Here is a 15,704-nt window from a genome sequence, read left to right on the forward strand (position 1 = left end):
TAATTTTCCCTTTTTGATGACTTCCAAATCTTAGATTGTTGCTGATCTATAGTAGCTTTTGGCTTTGTTTCCTTTTTATTCCATGAAAACATTCCCGGGGCTAAGTTTGGTTACTGTAGGCTTAGGAAAACGAAGCAATGTATTTTACAATATCATCACGATCATTGAATCAGCTGAAAAAGTAAATCTTAAAGGACCAAATTTTATTATGATTGGTGCCAGTGGTCACAATTGTATTATTGAACTAGCTAGGGTGACAAAGGAAAACAAGATGCCTTCAACTAGGTGGCAACTCCAGAAACAACATTATCCTGAGCTGAAAGAAGAAGCCTGATCAGATCATGATTGAATAGGCTTTACCTATGTTATCACTCATCTCTGTGAATCTGTGTTCTGTGTCTGGTGTGATCTTGGTTGAATCAAAGCACAACACTAAGCTTATCTAACAACAATCTTTAAGTTTTAGACTACCAAAACAGGAAGTCGAATATAAAACACTGGTTAAACTTTGTTTTTTTTATTTATCATCAACAAGTATTTACATAGATCACAATAATTAAATGGTCACACAAGGTCTACATTTTTCTTTATCAAAACAAAAAGTACACATAAACAGAAAGACTATACTGAGATTAATAAGAAATGTAAAAAAAAAAAAAAAAGGTGCTATAAATAGTTGTGGATAAATTGTGCTCCATTATTAAATATGAATATTTTTTTTAACATCGATCGCACACGCATTAGCTACGAGTATATCGTTTTATTTGATAATAATATAAATTTAATTTCAAAAATAAGGTAAACAAGTTGAGTTTTTGAGACATAGCTAAATGTTGCAACACTAAAGTGATAAAATCCCAAGCTGCTGAATTGGCGATCCCCTACTGAACGACATCAAAAGTAGTCTCAGTGAACCTCTGGAAATTAGACATAAGCACACAACACAATGTGTCAAATTGATTGACGCCATTTTGGCGCTGTAAGTTGAGAAGGTGCAATGCGAGTATCCAAGGAACCAAAATTTGAATTACATTATTTTAATAGTTTTAGATACACTTGTATGTCACATTTGGCGCTTTAATTGGGGACAAAATTTAGCTTTATAAATTGTCTATTGTCAGCCAGTCTAGTAATAATAACAATATCCACCAGTGTTCCTCTCATCGTATGTGTTGAATAATTACACTTAAAGTAAACATATTGTTACAAATAACCTCATTAGTGACTGCGTAAAGTGTAGGAATTTGAAGTGTTTGAATTAGGTACAAACACTTTAAATTCCTACACTTCACTACTGATCATTCGACACGTTTCTAGTTACTTAGTTATTTTTGTTTGCGATTTACGAGTCAGTCTACTTTGAGAGCGAAGCATAACAACTTCAACTTTGAAACAAGTGATAAAGTGCGATAAGTGACGGCGGCTACCATTCTGGACTGTGTTCTGGAACTTTGTATTGAAGAGGATACAACATACATAAGTTCTCCTTATTCCAAATGTTCGATTCCTATCATATTTCATGGATTTGTATTTAGTTTTGTTTTATTATTTTCTTTGTATCTTGGTTTTTATATCTCAAAAAATCATCCTGCTTAACCACATAATATTGACATTCATAATTCTCTAAAATACCATGTATAATAAGTCCTACATAATTAAATGCACTATATAAGTTTGTTCTTTTATAGTCAAAATTAAACATGGCAACCCTGATATGTAATAACCAGTAATAATTATTAGGTTAAATTAAGCTTATATTGTATGCTAAGTAAGGCAGATAGTCATTTTAAATATATTTTTTTATCGAATATTGTAGGTATTAACATTTACCATCATATGTGTTTAGTCCTTTTTTTTTAAATGTTATATAAAAAGGCATTCAATCAAGGCTTTTATTATTCTTATAAAAAATGTATGTTTCCATAATAATTAAATAATATTATGAACAGTATACATACAAAAGTGGAGTGATATGTATAAAAAAACTATTTATTTTTTCACTGCATTTTATAATATATAATCTGTAAAATATACGAGTTAGTCATTGAATGCACATAATGTACAAGACATATAGAAAACTTTTATATAATTCAATTTTTTCGCTTATTTTAATATAACTTAATATCAGTGTTGTGTGTAAAATAAAAAAGTAAGTCAAAAATGTGTATATCCACAGACAAAGACACCGGTAATGTATCAACAATAACACAGTTACCCTATTAAACGTTCATCTATTTTCATTCATGTATATTGGAAAAGCAAATAACTAAATTTGACAGTAATGTTATATATTTCGATAAAAAAAATTCAAATGTTAGTAAAAGTATGCAGTAATAGCTACAAATCTTCTATCCAGATAACTTTGTTCGATTTCTACAGAACTACCTTCCTCTTGAGCTAGTGATAGTATCTGGAAAATAATAAAAACAATTTAATAAAACGAATATTACGATATGAACCTGCCACGCTTTTCCACTAAACTACGGCACTCCTACAGCCGATCTGAATTCTGAAAGTAGTATTTGGCTTGTAATATCAGCCTTATAGCGACTGTAGCGCGTACTATAGTCGGAAAAATGAAATAGGCCCGTTTTGACATTTGTGCAAGACCATAGAATGTTACTTGGAACGAAACTGAAAGAAACAAAAAAATAAAAATCAATTACATACAGTGTTTTAAAAAATACGTAAATTTTTTTGGGACGTTAAATAATATGAAAGAATATATCGCGAGTATTCTTGCATCTTGAGCATGCAATTTGTAATTGTTGCGAAACGTTCCGAAAACAGTTACTTACGTTCTGTCTTTTTTTTTTTTATACTAGAGCTGTAACCATTTTTTTACTGAATATCGAAATTAAATATTGTGTAGTTATCTTTACTGCAAAGAATGAGCTTGGTTCTCAAAATGGGTTCTAAATAATGAGTCTGAGTTGATGTAGGACCTATCTGACCAAGCGGCACATGACTGAAGCGTCCCCGCGCGCACTGCGTTTTTCGTTCCTCATCTTGTAAAGTTGACTGTGCGCTCGTTTAAGTTTGATATATATTGTTTACTATTACGTTAACTATGGCTCTTCTATTTTGGACATTAATTTAAACATAGTGATTTGACTCGATTTTTGTGTTTGTTGTTATATAGTACTAACTCTGTTTCAACATGTTGAAAAGTGGACGTATAATCAACAGCCAGTCACGCGTATTGGTTGTGAAGTTAAAGGAATACTTTGAACGAACGAACACTTTACAATACATAATAATATCAATCAAGTACTGATACAAACTTGAATTGATTTGACGTGAGTATAGAGTACAGAGTCTTATGGTTCATAACTAGTTACGTCGCGATGACAAAAGTCAAAACGGGCCTATTACATTTTTACGACTATAGTAGAGAACATTGCTGGTATTTTATTCAGCCTTTTGGCTCATAAAGGGACGCTGCCAACATAAACGAATGTCGTGTCCCACATTAAAGACAGCCCACCGCGGACAACGGATTTAGTCCACGGTACTATTTTCATTCTGTCTTGCCCTTTTAACAACTTAAATTACTATTACTATTTATGATGACCTTCCCTGAAGCAGTGATAAGCACTGTGGTATTTTAAGAAGAGGGCCCCGTATACGATCGGCGATGGGACCAAATTTCTCAATTATTATCTTTTGTCTGGTGTGGTGGGAGATTTCGCCCGTGGCTAGTTACCAACATCAGCGCCATAGACTGCATCATCACCCACCAGGTGAGATTGTAGTCGAGGTCTAACTTGTAGTGGAATACAAAAAAAAACCGTACCGTAAACATAGACCCTCACACCCAAACCACTGAGTGCCAAATGGGAAATTTTCACCTATTCCACCGCTTTAAGGTAAACAACGATTTGTATGGAATTAAAAAAGAGCCATCTAGGGACGATTCTTTACTATACTAAAACACTTCCATACAAATAGAGGATAACTATCGCGCGATCGAAACGGTACAAAATCTCATAATAGATGCCTATTGTGAGATTTTGTACCGTTTCCGAACCATTAACAAAACAAGAAGGTTCTTACCTGATCTGTTTTTGCGTTTCGCGGTAAATACAAGCTGACGTTAGAGTTGATTTCTCGAGCCACCCTCATTAGCTCTGATGCTGGTTTCGGTTCTAACATCGTTTCTATATCGTACTCTAATTGCTGTAAAAGTAAATAAGCAAATAAAGTCGTGGGGCTTACTACTAAAGAATTATAATCCTTATTTTAAGGACATTAAAGTGTGTCACATAAAACTGTCATTTCAAACTAATACCTATCGCTTTAAGCCATCTATTGGGTATCTTCGTTCTCCGTCTGAGAGAAGACCTGTGCCCAGTATTAGGCTAATAATATAATAATGTTATGTAAGTATTTATGTCAGAATTAAGAACATACAGAATCCTCATTCAGCCATTATTGCATGCAGTGCATTATGTTAAAAATCAGTGAAAACGCGAGAAACTAATTAAGTGGAGTCGTTTTTGATGCATCATGTACACTGTTTTTGTATTTTCTTAATTCTGTATTTACAACATAAACGTGTGTCTGTTTTGTTTGTTTACTGCCAATTTTCGGCTCTACCATTGCAATAATATAATTTTAAAGAATTTGCACAAACAAAGATACAATTCATCCGTAAAACCATCGCGCAGGATTTATAAAAATATTATATAGTTTTTGTTACCGCTTCACAGGCACACCAATCTTAATCTTGACTTAATTTTGCAAAGATATAGTGTGCATTGATGCTTTTTATTAAAGGAAAACTACTACTGCGAGAATGAAAATAAATAGGGTTGCGTGCAGTTGGTAGTTTCATATAAAATACAAAATATTCAATAATTTAAAAAAAACACAATGTGAAATGGTAATAACAAAAATAACACCCGGCCAAGTTTGATGTAGGCTATTACTTAGATCTGAACGCCTTGTAAACCTAGTGCTTTAGTTATATGTTTAAAACTGTGATACCATCACTTACTACGATACCACTACACTAATATATTTTTGTTTGTAATGGATTTGCCAAATATAGTACTATTTAAATATAATATCCAAAAAAAATTAAATACCTCTGAATACTTCGGGCCACCCCATGGTGGGCTCAAGAACACCATATCAGCAGACAGCGTTGGTCCTATCTCGAAGAAGTCTCCCTCTATGAACTCTATCCTATCCGCCACGCCGTATACAGCCGCGTTGTGTTTTGCCATCTCTAGTTTAACAGGATCTATGTCTATGGCTATGACTGGAATTACAAAAATAAACATTTTGATGGATTAAACACTTAAGAATTGTAGAAAGGGCGAAACAAAATCGATATAAAATATATATTGATGATTTTTGTATACATACAAAATTAAAATAGACACCCATTTTTGCTACTGTGAATTCCAGCGGCTTATATTTTTGACAACAGTTTTATATGTATATTTTAATACATTTTCAGCCTTGTTGTAAATTCTCCATAGAATAATAACTGTTATGTAAACAACTAATGTATTTATTTTGTTGTATAAATATCAATTTTTAAAAAACAAACAGAAAAAAGTTACAACTCAACGTAGTAATTATCCGCTGGATTTTCCTTTGCATTCAAAAGTACTATATAGGGCTGAATGGACAGACTATTTTATTTATGTTATTTTGTTTAAAACATGGTATAAAAACAATTTGCTACAAAAGAATGCACCAGCGTAAGTCGCCCATTTAGTATCGACTTCATACTTTAGGGTGAGCTCGCTTTTTTCGTAGTTTACTATATTTTTTATTCTTTCCTCTTCTTTCTTTAGTAAAATAAATGTCTCAAAACATTCTGTTGGAAGGGATTTTTGAAATAAGAACAATTTTTTTTTACCTTTTTTAGAAGTCTGCGCAAATTGTATAGTGTTGCCGCCAGCGCCGCAGAACGCGTCTACGACTACATCGTAAACGTATTTGGTTGCGATGTGACGCGCTACGTTCTCTGGCGTCACGCTGAACCAACTTTCGCGATCCAGTTTTATTCCCTCGTCGAATCTGTAACAATAATTATTAGCCAGCGCAAATCTATCTGATACTAAAAATAAGATATCGATAATTTTGAATATCGCTTCCCTAAATTTTATGTCATCATCATCAAATCGACTGCTTGACATAGGTTTTTTTTGGCGTTCCAAACTCGACGATTCTAGGCCGCTTGTATCCAGCGGTTTCCCGCGACTCGTTTGATGTCGTCTGTCCAACTCGTTGGTGGTCGATCAACGCTGCGTTTACCGGTGTTGGGTTGCCACACCAACACCTTGGAACCCCAACGTCCATCGGTTCTGCGAGCTATGTGCCCCGGCCGTTGCCACTTCAGCTTCACGACTCGTTGAGCTATGTCGGCTACTTTAGTTCTACTACTTCATTTCCGATTTTTTTTTTGTGAAATTTTATGTGAAAGAAATAAAATCAAAAATTGAAGATAACCTAACGTAAGTATATTCTTGTTGAATAATATCTGATTCAGACCTTGGGCCTAAATCACACTTGTGCCTGCACTGCGGACTGAAGAACTGAATAGAGTCATATTGGAGTTATCAAGTGTTCTTAGTGCTAGGCTTCTTATTTATATTATTCAACACACACAAACACTTATACACACCCACTCACATATTTGCATGCTTGCATGAATGATTTTGAAAACGAGCGAGACTTCCAAATACAGGTTTTCTTTATTTTATTTTATTTTATTTATTAGGTTTACTTACAAACACTTACACTAATACAACCGTTTTTAAAATTTTAACTATTCTATTTAAGTGTAATGTTTTCTTAAAAGTAAACACAGCATATGAAAATATACAATAACACCATAACATGAAAACAAAAGGTATCGTGAATGAGAATATAATAACTTAAATGATACTTACTTACTTCTTCAAACTTAAATGGAGGTCTTAGCCTATTGTTTTGTAATGAAATTGAGATAACAAATAAATTATTTTTCATTTTCATTTTCATTATCGAATCAAATCTTAGAGATGACTCTCACTAAGTTCGAAGTTTATATGATACGTAAGGTTATAGAACAACCTATTTTAAGATTACATAAAATATAAAAAGCTTGGGTATGATTTGCTCTTGAACTAATTATTAATTGCTAAAATACCAAATATGGTGATAGTTTGCTGTGGGCTCTTCTTTGATCAGGGCGCGTTTGGAACCCTCCTAGCTAGGTTTAATTTAACGTACGCAGTTTTCTCCATTAACTCACAATGATGGTGACATCTATCTATATATATATAATGAAAATGGTCTTCGTTTGAGGCTCAATCACGCCTAAACCACTGATCGTATCGACATGAAACTACCACCATTCGATGCGAAATTTTTCCTAGATGGTTTATGGCTATCTATTTTTTGAATTCCAACATTCCTTCATTTTTTTATTGCTGTTTTACTTTTATGAACATTTATCCCGCTAATAAAAACAAAAGATAAGCATTTTCTCTTGATTCTTTTGTTTTCATGGATTTCAACAGAGTGTATTAAACGGATTATGGTTTTTTACATTCAGCTAAGAATCTACTCACGGTAGTGGAGAACGGCTGGACCAATTGGGCTTTTTTTTATCTTCAGAATTGTCAGGAGAAAGTTTTGTATGTAAGAAAATTTTAAAAAAGCCCGGAAAAAAGTTAAAAATTTCGATGATAATCGAAGAATTCCCATCTATATAGTCACTCACCACGAAATCTCGGGAACCATAAGACTTAGAAACGTGAAACTTGGTAGGAATATTACTTTTGCTATGTAGAGGTCAGCTATGAATAGATTTTAAGAAATTCATTCCCCAAAGGGGATTGCGGGGGCGTTAACAATGAACAATTCCCGTTTTTAAACTATAGCTCCTATAGACTTCAAATTTGGTAGGAATCTTCTGTAAGAGGTGTAGAAATAGGCTATGAACGAATTTTACGATAGCTCACCCCACAGGGGGTTGCGGGGGTGGGTATTAACAATTAATATTTTTAATTTTCCAGCTAAAGCTCCTACAAGCTCCAAATTTTGTAGGAATTTTCTATAAGTGATGTAAAAATGATTTATGAACAAATTTTACGATATTTCACTCCAAAGAAGATTGCGGGGGCGTTAACAATGAAAATTTTTAATTTCCAAGCGATAGCTCCTATAGACTCCAAATTTAGTGAGAGTGTTCTATATGTAATATAAAAATGATCTTCGAGCGGATTTTACAATGAATCACCTCCAATAAGGTTCGCGGGGGTGGGTGTTAACAATAAAAAATTTCAATTTCGAAATATAGCTTCTAAAAATTCTAAATATGGTAGGAATCTTTTATTATTCACATAAAGAACATCTCAAAATGGATTTCAATAAAGTCTACTTCCGACAGGAATTGCGGGGGTGGGTGTTAAAATCTAAAATTTTTATTTCAAACCTGTAACTTCTACAGACTCCAAATTTGGTGGGGATCTTCGTGTATGTAGGGATATTCGTGTATTTCCTTACAACAATAGTCTTTTTGGCAGCGGAGAAAAAGTCATTGAGAGGTTTCAAAAACTTAACTTTACATGTAGCTATCCAATCAACGGACTAAGAATTTTACATTCATTTTACTTTTGCAGACTACATAACCGACGAATTCTTTTATTGCGGGATCGCGGAAATGTAACAGATTAAAATGAATGCATTTTCCAAGCACATGAGATGTGGAAAAGAAATTTAGTTACTTATTCCAATAGAATTCATAAAAAACATGCACAATTAATTTTCTATAAAAAATTGATGTCACGGAGAAAATTTTAGTTAACAGAAAATTCGTCGCACTTGAACCTAGACAGATTTCAACTTCACATATGAGACTTGCAATGACTTTAACTTAAACTTTCAATGCTCATTTCAAATTTTTTTCTTCATGTCAATTATTATTAATTTTTGGAAGAAAGGCACGGAAATGTTATCATGATTGCACATTGAAAGTTACAATGAATATTAGTGAGAAAAATCACCTGGATGAAAGATACAGGCTAAATCGATGGAATTTGGAATTTGAGTAAGTCTAAACAATATCGATGCTTACAGTTCTATCCGCGGGGCCTATTTATGTTCATACAAAAATAAAAAAAAGGAGAATAATAAAATATGAAAAAAAAAAAAAAAAATGAAACATAAAATGTAATTTATTTCCTTTTTCAATTCGCCCAGCGAAGCGGGCTGGAAACGGCTAGTATATTATATACGAACGCTTCATAAGTGATGAATTAAGAATTTTTGAATTTGAATTTATTCCAAATCCTCGCAACCTAGCATGTAACACTATAAAAGAAAACCGCTTGGTCTTAAAAGTTAAAAATAGTGTCAATCTGCTGTACACAAATATCACAACACAACAGAATTGGCAAAACTGAAAGTTCGACTTAACTGTACTGAAATGTAAATAGATAAATGTACCTATGAAATAGGGAATGTCTCTTCTTCCAATATTTATGCATTTTGGGGTCATCTCTCAGTTCGGCTGGCATGTCTGATGTATCGAAAACCTCTTCCACTTTGGCATACCTTTTTTGTCTACGCCTTCGTTTTGTTGGACCTGAAAAATATTAAATAGTCAAAACCTGTTCATTAATGGGCATTCTATTCTGGTTATTATTTTAAGCCAATTTGACTAGATTACAAGTTTTGATACTTGATATAAGTTACAGAAAGTACAGAAAAAGTACGGACAAATCTTTTCCAAATTTTAGTAGAGTTATCTAGACATGAGGTCCCCAAACTAGTAGACCCGCTTTAATGAGATTCTCTGTTATTGGCAACCATTATATCATGCCCAACAACCCGCATTGGAGGAGCTTGGTGGCTCTAAAACTGTCTCTCCTATAATAGTAGAGACCTTGTGCCCAACAAGTGGGACATAAGAGGCTGCAGATGATGAACATATCACAGACTTTCATTTCACGAATATGGACCACTTTTAGAACCTTTTCGACCCCAAAATAGACCACTTTGTTACTCAAAGGTCTATTTTGACCACAGACAGTATAAATTATATAATAAAAATTTGAAACCCACTTAAGAGTTGAAATATTTATGGATGGCTGTACGGTGATTTACCTTCGCCTTTTCCCTACAGGGAAGAGATTTTAGTAATAGAAATAAATCAACTCAAACTAATTCTTTGGAAGGCAATTAAAAGTGACTATGGTGATATGAGTCTTATTAACTGCAGTCTGCAAAGAAAGTCTGTAAAAAAGTCCTTTTTGAAAAGTAGCACTGAAACTCACTTTTATTTTCGGTCACTTCACCAGTAGTTTCTTCACATCTACTTTCTGAAGGATCACTAACAAGTACTTCTGAATTTGGCGAATCTCCCACAGTTTCCTGTAATTTGCTTTCCGATTCACCAGTTACATTTTCTTTTTCGCCCTTTTTGTTTTGACTATTTTCAGTATTGTTCTTTTCAATATCCAATTGTATTTCTTGAGCATTTTCGTCATCTTCGGTCAGCATTTCCTCATCATCTTGAGATTCATGACTCTGTTTAACAAAATTTAATAAACTGCCGAACATCAATTTGTGGGTAATTATTTGTGGGCCTTATTGGAAACTTCCATTACACCATCAACAAAAATAGGGTGGGGGGTTTATTGCAGGTTATTGCTCAACAAAATAATATTCATGTGATTATTTTTCGTTTTTTTCTCAGTCCAAACATTTTAATCCAACAAAGCTTTAATATTAACTGTTATATGTTATTATCACTATCACATAACTCCTTAGAACAATGCAAGTAATGAAAGTTTCAACATCATCATACCAACCCATTACCGGCCCACAAGGCACGAGTGTTCTTCCACAATGAGAAGGGGTTAAACCATGCTGGCCCATTACAGATTGGTGGACTACATAAAAGTTTCCCTATTAGAAAAAGCTTCAAGCAGATTTGGCTTCAAGATCTATACAAAATTAAGACACAAATAATATGTGCAAGTCTTCAATTACTACAAATTTCTTATATAAGTAGCTTTTTTTAAAGTTATATTTCTTTTGGGGCGTTATGGAAAAATAATGAGAGTAAATTTTTACGATGCGCGCGCACCGTCACAAAAAACCGACACCATGAAGTTAGCTATAAGGTTTGACAGTGTACACTTTCAATCGTCAAAGTCTGCAGACTCATTCCGATGATTTAATTGTACAAAAATCTCAAATTATAATGTTGAGTGGTTGTCCGCTAATGAGTCTATTAGTAAACCAAGTTTAATTATGTTTATTATGTCCCTTTCTTTAATTATGTAGATTTTTTTTTTCTATTGTTAGTGTCGTTTTTTCTACAAACGTGGAATAAAGCTAAAGTTACAAAATTTGACAAGATTTTTATCACTCACAGATAGTTAGATATATGTACACACACATCTTTTATTATTGATTTACCTGATCTATGCAAGCATTCCCTTCATCGTCAAAATACGTTTTTTTTGAGACGCCTAATCTTCGATTTCTCGGTGGACGCAGTTTGGCCAAGCGTTTTCTATAAACGGGTTGTCCTTTCGGTAGTTGTTTTGAGTCACACGAAAATCCCATTATTTGAAATGTTTCTTTTATCTTCTGCGTAGCAATTTCATCCTCATCCATTTCGTGGCTGTAAGGGAAATAGCAACTATTTAGAGTTTGGTCTCTTTCCAAAGAAATACAAGGTTGTGCTAACATTGTATAGTGATTGTAAAAAGTGCATTTATTAACTCTTACTGCTTTACAGTTATTTTGACAATATTCGTTAGCGCGGAAATGATCAATCTTACGAGAAATGAAAACGATTGTAATAAAAATGCTAAAAACAACAAACCTTACTTTTTCGTTTAAGATTTAAAATATAAAAACAACAAGAGAACCGTGGGCGCCAAAATGAGACAACAACTAGTTGTCGATAACGTTGTTTCGCCCGTTAATAATGGTGCTTTATGATGGAAAAATCAAAAATACCAAGAAAAACTGCCTACTATATTAAGACTTTACCATTTGTATGGTAAATAGAGCTGACATCCTAGCTAACCAGACTCTAGCTATAGCGGATACAATTTAGAATTAGCATGTTATAATCACATTGGCTAATTCAAAATAAGACCACAACAAAAAACATATGGCATGATTGTACCTAAGATGAGCTACCGCAGGGTTATATTTACAATTATGTATTGGAAAAGGAGAGTTCTCTATTTGTATCTTACCTTCTTTTTAAAGATATTGGCTTTTCTTTAGGTGGATCATTGTCTTCATCGTCATTATGATTATTGCAAATAATATTTGTATTAGTTTGTTGCACTGTGTTGCTCCCTAAATTACTATCAACTGTATCCAATGCAACCACTTCACTTTTAATTTTAGCTCCATCTTCCCCTTCAATTGGTTGATCAACTTCTTTATCCTTTTGCTCTTTAAGCAAATTCTGTAGCAGCATACCCACTGAACTTATAATACGATTATTAGATTTTTTACTCCTCTTTTTTAACTTAGCTGGTTTTTCGTCCAATTTAATTTGATCAATTTTCGTCTGAACTTCAATAACCGATGGTAGTTCTTGTGAATTACCTTCGCTATTCTCACATTCAACGTCTACAACTTTTAGTTCTTCCATTTTATTTTCGACATTAGTATTTGTTTTCAACAATTTATTATGCACTTCATGACATTCTAGGTAGTTAGCGTAATGTAAAGCATACTGCTCTCCAAAATTCTTCTTCCAGAGTAATTGCCAATGATCTTCACCATTGACCTCTTGTGATTCTGTGTATTCAATATTAACAATTCGTGTTTGATCATTATACTGATCATCAGATGACCTTGATGATACACTGTAATCATCAGTAGGTGTTGATACTGATGTGACATGACTTGATGTGACATTATAACTTGATAATGTTAATTTAGTCACATTTGTCATTGAATCAGTCCCAGGTAGAGTCCTAGGACTTACAATTCTTTCATGTTCAGAACATGACCTTCTTCTATGCACAGGAGCCCAAATATCATCTTTATTTGATATTACTCCATCAGTTTTATCAATTTTATTAACCTCTATAGTTAGTTCTTTTTGCTTCTTTTTATATGGATTAACTTTAGAGTCATAAGAGAATTTTCTTTCTCTTACATCTTCATTTTCATTTTTGTGCTTAGAATCCACTGCTTTATAACAAATGGGTTCAGTGGAATGTTGTTTCGGAATATTATAATTATCCATTGATAGTTCATTATTTTCTCCCAGAAAAGCAGGATTTATATAATCACTATATTTCTCTATCCATGATGCCCATATTATTCTTTCACCATTCAAAGCCCAAAACTTTTCCCATGTGTCCACAGATAAGTAGTTTTCATTGATTTCAGCAAAATTTTGTTCCATTTTCTCTATTTTATCATGAGTGGTGTAGTCTGAATGACAATCTTGATAAGTTAGGTCTGCCCCACTATCACTAGGCTGGAGAGGATGAGATGGAAAACAGTGCATTTGAGTAGGATCCAGTTCATCATTTGAACCATAGTTGTCTGTGTGTGATGCGCTGCAATAACAGCTGGCACCTTCATCTTTCTGTAAATCAGTTACTGACACTGTTCATTGCATAATATTCATTTAAATAAATACATAAATATAATACGACAATACACACATCACCATCTAGCCTCAAAGTGAGCGTAGCTTGTGTTGTGGGTACTAAGATGACCTATGAATATTTTTATCAATAATATAAATAAATACTTATAATATTTACATATAAACCAAAACACTGAAAAACATTCATGTTCATCACACAAATATTTTCCAGTTGTGGGAATCGAACCCACAGCCTTGGACTCAGAAAGCAGGGTTGCTGCCCACTGCACCAATCGGCCATCAAACATTGAAACATGTAAACAATGACTTATTTAGAACAATTTCTTACAAATAAAATTTAATATTTTATGCGTCTTCATAATTCTTACAAAAATAAATTAAATTAAAATTTATGCATGAATAAAGATTCTTTTTTCTTAAATAAGTATGTGATGCTAAATATATGTTTGAAGTAGTGTAGCATCTTCTAAGTAATTACTTTAATAATTTTTGTAGATTATATCTATAGTGTATTCTTAGTCTATAGTTTAGTATATTTTTCTATAGTAGTGATTATACAAATCATTTGAATTTCAATCAATCTCATTGTATAAGCATCACATTTTAATCAGTGGACTTTTGTCTGAAGTTTTATCCTTAACAATACCAAGTGCCCATGTCCACAGATGGTGCGGTGCTACTTTGAGTTGCCAGATTGGTTTAAATTTTGTGTAAAACTCAGAAGTTCCAAGCTCTCTTCACACTAAACCCAGTTGCATGTGTTTCAGGTAACAAACTCTCCAATACATTAAAAACCATTATACCTAATACATAAATAACTACAAATATTGTATCTTACCTCACACTTAACTTTGTAGGAAGTATTCGCAGAGAAATGGACGTGGGAGTGATCATCAACTTCTTGTGATTGTGACACTATTTCACAATCACTCTCACTGCCACATTCTTTATCAGCAAAATAAGTGTTCACCCCATCCCTAAAAGAAGTTTAACAATTAAGTTATTTTGATGAACTACTTCTTTAGAACAATGTAGTGTTACTAAAAAAAAATATTTTCCTGGGCTCAAATTTAGACTGGTAGGGAAGAAAAAAAGAGGTTACCCAATGTATGCTGGGGCACCCTAAGAAGCCAAATTCAGTTCAGATCTGGTCAGTCAGTCACCTAGAGTGTTGTTTTGAAGTTGAGTGAGTTCAGTGTGGGACACTGATGCATTTCGAACTTTATGAAGCAGATAAGATGTTCTAGCTAGAACGTAGGCTGCAGGCAAAGGGGTATGTGAGGTCGCAGTTTTGAGTGAGGCCCATATTCAGTCGTGAATGAATTCAGGCTGCTCGTGATGACAATTAGAATTAGAGAAATCTTATCTTATCTTAGAGAATCTATGGATTTATTTTCATTTGAAAGAGTACATTAAATCTGCCTTTATAAAACTCGAGATTAAAAACTTGTCAACTTTTTCCAAATTTGTACAATGTATTGATTGTTAACATGATCCTATAAAAAACTATTCTGAAGTGTAATTCGTAGTATTTGAACTAACCTTATGAAAGCTCGACTGCACAAACAATAGAAATAATTATCGTCGTCATAAAGATCCTCGTTTTCGTCGATAGAGAAATGAAATTCGGCCAAAGGCTCCCAGCGATGATAGCGGTCGTAATAGTCGGACATCATCACTGAAATGTAATAAGAGGACATCTCAAGTACCTTTAATTGATAACTGAACTAATATTACGATGCAAATTTCGTGAAATTAATACAAACCTTTTCAAATTAAACCCACTATTGTTGTTTGGTAGTAAGGATTTCGGCTGGGTTTTCGCGACTTGATTGACTGGAGGCTAGACCAGATTTAGTCTATGGCATTCTACTGTCTATGGTCTGCTACTAGGAACAGTCCAACAATGATATTTTGGGTTGCTCAGGTTGTACAGATGGGTTTCTATCAGTTGCTATTTGGTCCTGTATCTGAGCCTCTGAGGTTGCTATCACCTAATCATAGATACACTTTAAAGATCTGAATCAGACTGGGGCTAATCTTGCAATTCGCTCACTAGTAAAACGCAGTGATTATATTCTCGTTAGCATTATTC

At 33.5% G+C, this 15,704-nt stretch overlaps 1 protein-coding gene across 1 annotated transcript; it reads right to left on the reverse strand.

The window, feature by feature from the left end:
* Positions 1-1,953: 1,953 nt before the first annotated feature.
* LOC120630440 lies at positions 1,954-15,467 on the reverse strand. Its single transcript, XM_039899677.1, has 11 exons — positions 15,376-15,467; positions 15,152-15,287; positions 14,448-14,586; positions 12,228-13,585; positions 11,434-11,641; positions 10,284-10,536; positions 9,454-9,592; positions 5,876-6,036; positions 5,091-5,266; positions 4,057-4,179; positions 1,954-2,410 (listed from the first exon to the last, which is right to left on the reverse strand). Exons 2-11 carry the CDS (start codon positions 15,283-15,285, stop codon positions 2,315-2,317), a joined length of 2,787 nt encoding a protein of 928 aa, XP_039755611.1. The 5' UTR covers positions 15,286-15,287; positions 15,376-15,467; the 3' UTR covers positions 1,954-2,314.
* Positions 15,468-15,704: the final 237 nt, after the last annotated feature.

The sequence above is a fragment of the Pararge aegeria genome, chromosome 16 (genome assembly GCF_905163445.1).
Source record: "Pararge aegeria chromosome 16, ilParAegt1.1, whole genome shotgun sequence".
Classification (NCBI taxonomy): domain Eukaryota; kingdom Metazoa; phylum Arthropoda; class Insecta; order Lepidoptera; family Nymphalidae; genus Pararge; species Pararge aegeria.